The 9,644-nt window shown below is 40.0% G+C and overlaps 1 protein-coding gene across 4 annotated transcripts in view; it reads left to right on the top strand.

Moving 5' to 3' along the window:
- The window catches only part of nlrx1 (NLR family member X1), a 96,137-nt gene that overhangs the window by 6,810 nt on the left and 79,683 nt on the right, over positions 1-9,644 (top strand). For 2 of the 4 annotated variants that reach the window (XM_050055699.1, XM_050055693.1), the window contains exons 3-4: positions 997-1,109; positions 6,598-6,991. In XM_050055699.1, coding sequence (XP_049911656.1) covers positions 997-1,109; positions 6,598-6,991 — 507 coding nt within the window. Of the gene's footprint in view, positions 1-996; positions 1,110-3,626; positions 3,960-6,597; positions 6,992-9,644 lie in introns of those variants that run through there. The other 2 variants (XM_050055708.1, XM_050055716.1) reach the window with 2 other exon arrangements.

Raw genomic sequence — 9,644 nt, 5'->3', positions numbered from 1 at the left:
CCATGGACCAGCTGATAAGCCGTCTTTCCCAAATCTGCAGATATTACAGTATTTTGGTGATAATCACTGCTCCTCCCCGTGGACAAATGAAGCATTGCAACTGGTTTTCACACAGGTCTCTAGGGGCGTTACAAGTCAGGGCTGCATTTCCTACATCATTGCGGGGGATTAAATTAACTCCACGGAGCAGGCGGCAAGCTTGCACGGAGCTTTCACGGATCTGCCACGAACCTGCCGGGGACCTGCTGAGGTTCAGCCATGGAAACAGGGGGTCTTTTGAATGGCTCCTACTGTAAGCAGGCTGCCCAGATATATTAACAGCAGCTGAAGTGTACTTGGCGACCCATTTCAGCATTCTTTTGCTGAGCAGCGAACAGCAGAGAGACGCAGTTAGACACTAGTTGGTGAACATAGTGGAGCATTAGCAGCTATTTCCCTCAGTTGCTGGCAGAGACCAAAAACAGAGCTAAGAGAGGTAGAATGTTGGACTCCAGGTAGACATAAACATCATTACAAATGACTGATGATATTGCTCTGTCTGCTGGATTTGGAAATGAGCAACTGGTCACATTCAAAATTACAACTTTACGAGGTAATAATATAATAGTGTTGTGTTTTCAGCTTGTTGAGCTGCCCATAAATGACCAAAAAGAAATCATTAATATAGCTTCATGTAAATGATAAAATGCTCGGGCTAATTCAAATCAAAAATCAAAATGGATTAAGAGGTGTAATTTTGTGTGCTTGTAAAACCTGTCAATGCCTTGTAGGTATGTCAGTACTTCAGTACCTGCTACAACCTGCAAACAGCCTAATAGCTGCTGTTCTCTGCCAATACACCAGCATGTGAGGCAGATCTAGGATCAGTTTTTAATAAAGTTGGTTGTTGACTGTGGGATTAAAATAACCTTTCTAGCTTGTCTCTGTGGATTTGCATGCTATAAAGACTGTGAATAAGCCAACTGAACCAACCGGTATGATGTGTTATGTTTCCAGACAGCTGAGCCAGCTGCTCGGAGCATGGAGGTGGAAGAGGAGGGTGGAGGTTTCTCTGTACCCAGCCTCGGGCTTTCACTGCAGGACCTTCTGCTCCACCACCTCAGGACCAGGTGCACAACTCAATTCAAAGCTTTATTGCTATTTGATAATCAAGACAACATAGTGCTTCCTTCATACAGCTACAGCAGTAAAAAGCTTTCTTCAATGTGAAAATACAGAATGTTGTATTTAACACTTAAGTTTCATTACAGTTGAATTTACTGTAGCTTTAGTGATTGGTCAAAGGTTGCAGGACGGTGGTATATGAGACCACAGAGTACTATAAGTAACAGTTGTTGTAACAGCAGCAGTGGTAGAAACATTGTGTGTTGAGGGGCTCTCCAACAATTTACTATTCCACTTTCATAAAGTTGGGAGAACAGTGAGAGACAGATTAAAAAAGAATCTATGCAGCAGAGGCAGAGATCGTTTTTGTTCCTGGTATGAGTCAGGCTCCAACCACACTGAATCTTTCCCATGAGATGTCTTTGATGAGACTCTTCCTGCCTGGTAAATATCCACCATCAACCGCCACACCTCCATTTATTTAAAGCAAGCTTTTTGTCTCAAAAATTGCAGCTGCAGGCTACCGGTAAGCTACACTGTTTTATCTTTGATGTGTTGTTTTTTTGTGACAGTCTGAGTCAGGATGCACAATACCAGTACGCAGAAACAGAAAGGTTCTGTTTTTACAAGTGGGTCCCTGTTTTGTTAGGTTTTAAACATTAATCCAGTACTGCTGCACATTTGCTCCAAGTGGTAGTTTAACTTAGTTTACTTTAATGTAATTTAATTTGACTTAACTTATTTTAAATCAAGTATTAAGTCGTAAGTTTGCTCTTTCTGACAAAATCAGCAGGTTGTCAACAGACTTTTTCTGCATTGCCTCATTTGACTGCTGCTCCCTCCCTGCTGTTTGTTCCTCTCCTCCCACCTGTGCACTGTGCACTGTGCACTCTGTGCTAGACAACAAAATACCATACCTAGGCAGTTTTCACAGGTGGCGCTCGGCTTGCACTGCTAATTACACCACCATTAAAATAGGGCCGTAAAAATCAAAAGAACGACCTCCACCAATAACACCAAGGTTGGTTTGTTGATATGAAATCCTCTCTGGGTATAATTTATAGTTGTAGCTACATTAGTAGAAAGTGTGGTAATATTAACATTATTAAAAACAGGAGCAGTATGTCTGGTCTAATCATCAGTAGTAGGTGTTAAGTCTTGTTGTTGAGTCTCAAGTGTTTTCTAGTGATTTGCAGGGCGATCTCTAGTGGTTGCTAATGTTTTGTCAAAGGGTCTTCATTCATTACCCTTAGTAAGGGTGTTTTGTGGTGGCGAGGGCCTAGATTCTCAAACTATGGTGGTACGCGAGCTCCCTCTAGTGGTACATGGAGTAAAGTCATAAATATATATTTTTTAATTAAGTTAATTTGAAAACATACAATATTATCAAATATCAAATAATGTTATCAAAGTACAACAGAGTTTAATGTACACGCAGGCATCAGCACATCAACTCAATGTCAGGACAAGCTGGAATTCCCCTAACTTTCCACCAATGTTTCTGAGCCCATCCTCATGCTATTTTTACAAGATGATGCACAGTGAATCCTAGGTACTTCTCCACCACAATGCTTAAGTGCTCAATGAGTGTATGTGTGTGTCATAGGAATACATGAAATAATAAACCAGTGTGTGACTTGTCAGTGCACAGAGTACATTGCTTCAACACGTATCTTTAAAGGTCAACTTAAAGGTACAGTATAAACACTACAGTAAATCAGTACATTACACTACACTTAGAATGACAATACATAAAACATGATAAATTCATATTTGTCTTTCCTTCATTTTTGTCTCTACTGTGTAGTCACGTTCATGCACTTTGCGCATGCTTGAGACACAATTCTTTACAAGTTGAAGTGTGCCTGGATATATAAACAGAGGTAAAAATGTAGAGACTGAAGATGAGTGGTTCAAGAACACTACAATCGTGGATCCAAACTGGAACTATCACAAAGAGGACTGCTTTTCAGGAGGAGAATATTTGGAGCAGATGTGTTGAAAATGAAGTGGAGGACGACAGTAAACCGAGCACAAATGCTAGCGGCTACTCAAGAGGCGCAAGCGAAATGTCCACAGCACCTACTAGCAACATGCAGTATCTCAAATTTGGATTTAGCTGGCTGAAAGTAATAATATTATAATTATAATTTTGGCTGTTGTGGTACAATATGTTGAAAGTATATATTAATATCTGATAGTGTACATATGTGACCATAATCATATGTGTATAATAACAGCAGAAGTATGACTAATGATAACAGCAGCAGCAGGAGGCATCTGGCAGGACCACGGCAGCAGCACAATCACACACGTCACACCATCCAGGCACCACTGCAATATACATGTAGATAATGTTAGCTAAATGATGACTAATTAATAGATGCCAATGTATCAAGTTAAGCTAGTTAACAAGAATACTAATGTTATTGTTACCTATGTTAAATCGCTTGCTAGCTAGTTTCATGCTAGGAATAAACCCACTCCTCCTTTATAAGAACTTGTGCTCACTATTGCTTTGCACATATTTTTTTTAATCTTTATTGCCACAATAGAAAGAGCAGGGTCAGGGAGGAGACAGTGGACCAGAGGCCAGCAAGGATGATCATGCAGGGTCTTTACAGGTGAGAAGAGAATATAACTGGCTGAGAAAAATATGTAGAGCATAAAAGTGACTTTGCGATCAATTTCCACAGCTATGTCACCACTACTATTCTTAATCCTATTATAAATTTTGCTTTGCACATTTATTATCTATATTATTACAATAGATAGAAGAGGGACAGGGAGAAACCAGGCAGGTATCAGGACAGGGACCTGACAGCAGCACCAATTATCAGCCCAAGGCATCACAGGTAAGGACAAATTATAACTGGCTAAGGAAATGTCTATAGTATAAAAGTGACTCTAAGATTAATTTTCAGTTTTCAATTTCAGAACTACTCTTATTTATACTCTAAAATGTTTTTGTCTCTATTGCAATAGCAATACTACTGCATTATTTGTGTTTTTAAAGGCAGCAGGTATAGGTCATGCCATTTTCTTTATCTTGATTAATTTTGCACATCTGTGCTGTCATATTGTTGTGCACCCAAAATTCAAAGCTACATTGCATCCCCCTTGTTCAAAATTAACAATTCAACCACTGAGTATACTCTTCCAGAGCACAGATCAACCCACTCAAACAAACAAAACACATTTTACTCAGTCAGATAAGATTTCTAAATGCTGGATGCTACACTGTTCTGTGCATTATTTGCGTAAATAAAATAGTTCTATTATTCATACCTCAGCCTACCGTTTATTATGATCTAAGACTGTGGGGCATTTAAAAAAAATGTAATTTCAGTGTGCCACCCTTCCACAGTCTGTGCCCCTAGCTTGCCCCCCCAAGAAAAAAATTCTAGACACGCCCCTGCTCACAGAGGAGTCCTCGCCAACCCATATTAAACAGCCTTTGCTGATTTGCTCTCTCATGAGCTCTCTGTGTGCCCCTCAGGTGCAGGCAAGTCATTAATCGCCATGACAACGGCTGCAGGCACAGACACACACACAGCCCTCTGTGTGTGCGTGTCTCACAGTCTTTAAAGGACAGATTGCAGCAGCAGAATCTCCATTTGAAACAGCATCTACACATTATATATCAGTGTTTTCCATCTTCCACATACTACTACAGCCCTTATTACTGATAATACTGTTGCTACTTTTGTGAATATGGCTGTTAAATACTATTGTAATGTACTGTAATATAAAGTCCCTCTATTGCCAAAAATGACCTTGCTTACCCTTGACATTGCTTGTTTTCTCGACATTATGTCTCTTACGAATAATTTGCACTGTCTGCATGAGCTGGAGGCCGAAACGGGCACGAGTGCGAGGTCCTGGCCAATGCTGCTCGCAGCTTTAATTTTCTGTGTGTTTGAGAGATAAAGAGGTGCTGAACCTTGCAGTGTGGCTGTGGTGGGAAATAATCAACAATAAATAATCCACATATTAGAAATAAACATGTCTCCTGCGTGAACTGTCCGTAGGTAATAAGGTAAGGCTCCGCCACTGTATGTTTAGGCTGGTCATAATGGTGGTACTTGGAGAGCTCAATTTTTTCTCAGATGGTACACAGTGTAAACAGTTTGAGAACCACTGGGCTAGGGTATACATGTTTTGTTGGATAAAAGTTAGTTAATTATGGTCCAGTAAGTCACTGAAAAATAAGTGAATGGACTGCATTTGTATAGTGCTTTTCTAGTCTTCTGATCACTCAAAGCACTTCTACACAACAACTGTCATTCACCCATCACCATATATGGCCTAGGCCAGGCCTTTGGTGCCACCTGCTACTCTTAGTAACACTTACACACCAATGGAACAGCCATTGGGAACAATCTTGGGTTCAGTTTCTTGCCCCTTTGACATGTGGACTGGAGGAGTCATGGATTAAACTGCTGATCTTCCAATTAGTTGACCACTGGTTCTTCCTCTGAGCCACAGCTGCTCCAAGTAGAATTTTTTAAAATGGACATCCGTGTCAATGGATTTTACCTGAGTTTTACCTCTTACATATCCAAAAGTTGTTGATGACACATTTGACAGCTTGTACAGCTCTGAAAAGAGATGGAAAGTTGAGAGAAAACTGCAAGACATTATGCATGATTATTAGAGCTGGGATGATATGCTTATCTCCATATATAATACTATCACAATACTCTGGTGCCACTTCAGTATGTATTTAAGTTCTGTGATCCTACAAGTATTGCAATTTGATATAACATTTTGTTGCTGTTTTTGTTTACTTTTTCAACACTAGACCAGAGAAAGAAAGTTGAATAATACACTTCTAGAGACTGTATTGAACTTTACCTGACGTCCACGATTCCCTTTGTGAATTATGGGCGTGCTTTCCGGCATGTCCTGTCACTAAAGGCATAGTTTTCTAATCAAATTTGGCAGTACGCTAATCCTCTTTCCTAGCTCATTTGGGAAATAAAACATGGAACACACCACCCGTTACACTTAAAACAAGATTCTGACTTTGACTCACATCCAATGCAGAATGATCCGGTATTATACAGGATGGGTGGCAACCTATTCCTCTCTGTAGGTAGGCGATGGAAACTGTACCACTGGTAACAGAAATTATCTCTTTCTGTTCTGGGTGCATGTTCGACATGAAGCTTTAAATTAAGCGTAGTCTGGTTGTTAGTACAGCACAACAAGTTACTTTACCAAAGCTCTGCAAGGGCATTTTAGAAAATGCTAATTTAATGTTAGTTAAATATTGGTTAAAAACAAAACGGTATATGCTAAACTGAAGACAAACTGCTCTCAGAACAGCTGCCATTCTCAGTTTGCCGCTATCATTAGCCAGTGGAACAGCCTTTGAGACAAACTATCTTACTGCTATTTCTGATGATGTTGTATGTCTGAGAAAATAACCTTGACGATGTCTTAGTGATGCCAGGAAAGTGTACATACACCTCTCTTTCTCTCTCACAGAAAATCCTGTAGAGATCCACAAGAGAAAGCTCTTCCTGTGGTTCAGCCACCTTCCTCAGGAGGAGAAACAGTTTGGTGGTTACTTCAGCCCAGAGACCATGCATGTGGATCCACTGATCCTGGAAAGAAATGCTGAGGAAAGGGCAGTACTGCTCAGTTCCCCTCTCCAAACCCACACTTCATCCAGCCATTCTGTGACTGTGGAACAGCTGTTTGAGCCCACAAATGCCAGCAGTGAGGGCCGGGGGCTCAATGTGGTGCTGTATGGCGCTGTGGGAACAGGAAAAAGTACCGTGGTACGAAAGCTGGTGCTGGATTGGTGCAGTGGGACCACCCTGACCCACTTCAAGCTGCTGGTTCCTTTCTCTTGTGAGGACCTAGGCCAACTGTCAAAGTAAGATATCTTTCTGTTGTAAGTGGCATTTTTCACAGTTGTCTCACACGTCAAATATCCTGAATTTGGAATCATAATGTTTTAGACATTTCCCCCAGCATCACAGCAAATCAACACATTCTAATTATATGACTAGAAGGGTACTTGGAGAGTGCAGACCTCTGCGAAGGCCAGTAGTCCTCTGTCAGACCTATTCTGGGCCCGAGCTAGAAGAAGGAAGTCAAGTGTGTACCCAGGAGACAATCATGAGGATACAATAGCATGCATTCATTAGTTTGAATAAGCCACACGACCTCCACCAATGACACCAAGGTAAGTATTACAAGCTAATATTTCCATATAACTGTAGCTTATAAAGGTAGATTACCTAAATGTGAAGCAGCAAATAACTTAGGTACTAAACTTATGAATTTGCTAACGTTTGCTAACGCTAGCTACTTATGCTAATGTCGTATAGAGAAACAATAGCTTATGTTAGCAGACTCATAAGGTTAGTACAGAGGATATTAGCCACCTAATGTTACTTTACCTAACTGTATAAGTTAGAGTCATATGGAAATATTAAGGTTATATGGTTTACCTCAGTGTCATTGGTCTAGGTTGTGTGGCACAGGTTATGTTGCATCAAAATGAACCCTTTTCACTCACATATATTACATCATTTATTTATTAATGATAAGCATGACAGCATGATGAACAATACATATGTAGCATTAACATAACAAAGGGCTGGGTTAAAATAATCGATTTATCCGATTCAAATCGATCTTCACTGGAATGACCCAATATCAATTCGTAAAATCCAAGATCGATCTTTTAATATATTTTTCCCATGGATGTGTGAAGCTTTAACCACGTTAATCTGACCGGTAGTAAATGAGCCGCAGCGCTAAGTCATGAACAATCATTGTATTGAGAAGCTCGGACGTTACCTGCTCTTTTATCTGTAACTGTTAGCTTACTTTTTTACATTTGGGTGTGATTTATTATCATGCTGCAGCGCCTCCTCCTAATGTATATGCGTCCTGACTGCTGCGCCACTTTCACGCACACACACAAGCTATGTTTCCATCCGAAAGTGATTCGAATCATTGGGAAATGATTTCGAGAATAAAGTCAAAATATTACGAGAAAAAACTTGTAATATTTCGAGAATAAAGTCATCACTGAGAAAAAGTCATAATATTACGAGAATAAAGTCGAAATATTATGAGATTAAAGTCGTAATTTAACAAGATTAAAGTCATAATATTACGAGAATAAAGTCGTAGTTTTTAAGGAAATAACCAACAACAAACATAATGTCAGATTGTCTTTCATGCTGTTGTAAGTAGCCTACTTAATTAGGTTCGGGAACTGGCACCATGCTGGTGTTCTGACAGTTTGATTCTGTGTCAGTCGAAATGCACTGTTTGTGACTCCGGGCCCAGCTCTGCCACTGATGGGCCAGTCTGACATCCTTCATAATACATAAAGAACGTTAGTGAAACACATAGGCCTAACACAAACATGCGTTCGTTTGGGGACAAGTTAGTGGTCACGTTACTCGTTCCACAGGCGAAGGGCCCCGGACACATAACCTACAGTAAATACATCGGTTGTAAGTAACTTTTAACATAGCCTACGTGAGTCTTTGTCACGCTTGACTCTTGTCCCCTAACTAACGCTTGTTTCTGTTTCACTAACGATATTTTCACACGATTAAGTCACATCCCCTTATTTCCTCTGTGAACCTAACATTACAGCAGCCTACAAGCATACTGTGTCAATAAATCAGCTCAGACACTGTTAGAAATGTAGTATTTAGCCTAATAACATCATGCTACAGCAGTAATAACGTCAGCTTTAGTCAAATGGCTCTAGCTCTCCCGGTAATGTCAAAAACTCAGGACACATTTTCCCTGTCTGTTGACATGATAATGGCCACGTTTCCCAGATCGCTCTTAGCTTAAGAAGATCTTTCACTAAGAAGGAGTTGTAAGAACATATATATACCGCAATGGATCCGCTCACACTTCGTGGGTTAGTGTTGGCGATTTGTTGGTTTGTGTGTGACACAGAGGTGCATTTTTTTTTATACTGCTTCCTATTTGTGATGGAGCCTGTGAGAAAGAGAAAGTTTTCCCCTGTGTGGGAACATTTTGATCTGATCCCTCCCAATAAAGTAAGTACACTTTCATTTACATTGTTACAAGTGCTTTATGTTTGGTATGCAATGTACTATATTTTTTCACTGTCTTTTCTGTTAATCCAAGGTGAAGTGTATGTTGTGCGTTAAAGAATTGGGGTACAACAAAACCTCATCTATGCGAAGGCATTTTTGTGCTTTGCATGAAAATAATGAGGGGAATGTGGCTGAGTAATTCAAAAATATCCACTGTAGGAACATACTTTTCAACTCCTTACCAGTGTTGGGTAAGGGTTACTTTAAAAGTAATCAAAGTACATTACTACGTTACTTTTTAAAAAAGTAACCAGTTACTTTACTGTGGTACTCCCTGAGTAAAGTAACTCAATTACTTTAAAAGTACTTCCAACGTTACTCCCTGAGAAAAGTAACTCAAGCACTTTTAAAGTACTTTTGAGTATTTTACATTTCCTATTGGGCAATGGACCACAGGGCGCTAAGCCTACATTTTTTTGTCTCCAAAAT

This window comes from Epinephelus moara, chromosome 2 (assembly GCF_006386435.1).
Source record: "Epinephelus moara isolate mb chromosome 2, YSFRI_EMoa_1.0, whole genome shotgun sequence".
In the NCBI taxonomy this organism is placed as follows: Eukaryota; Metazoa; Chordata; class Actinopteri; order Perciformes; family Serranidae; genus Epinephelus; species Epinephelus moara.
Note: the sequence above shows the minus strand (reverse complement) of the source record. Positions and strands in the feature narration are given on the sequence as shown.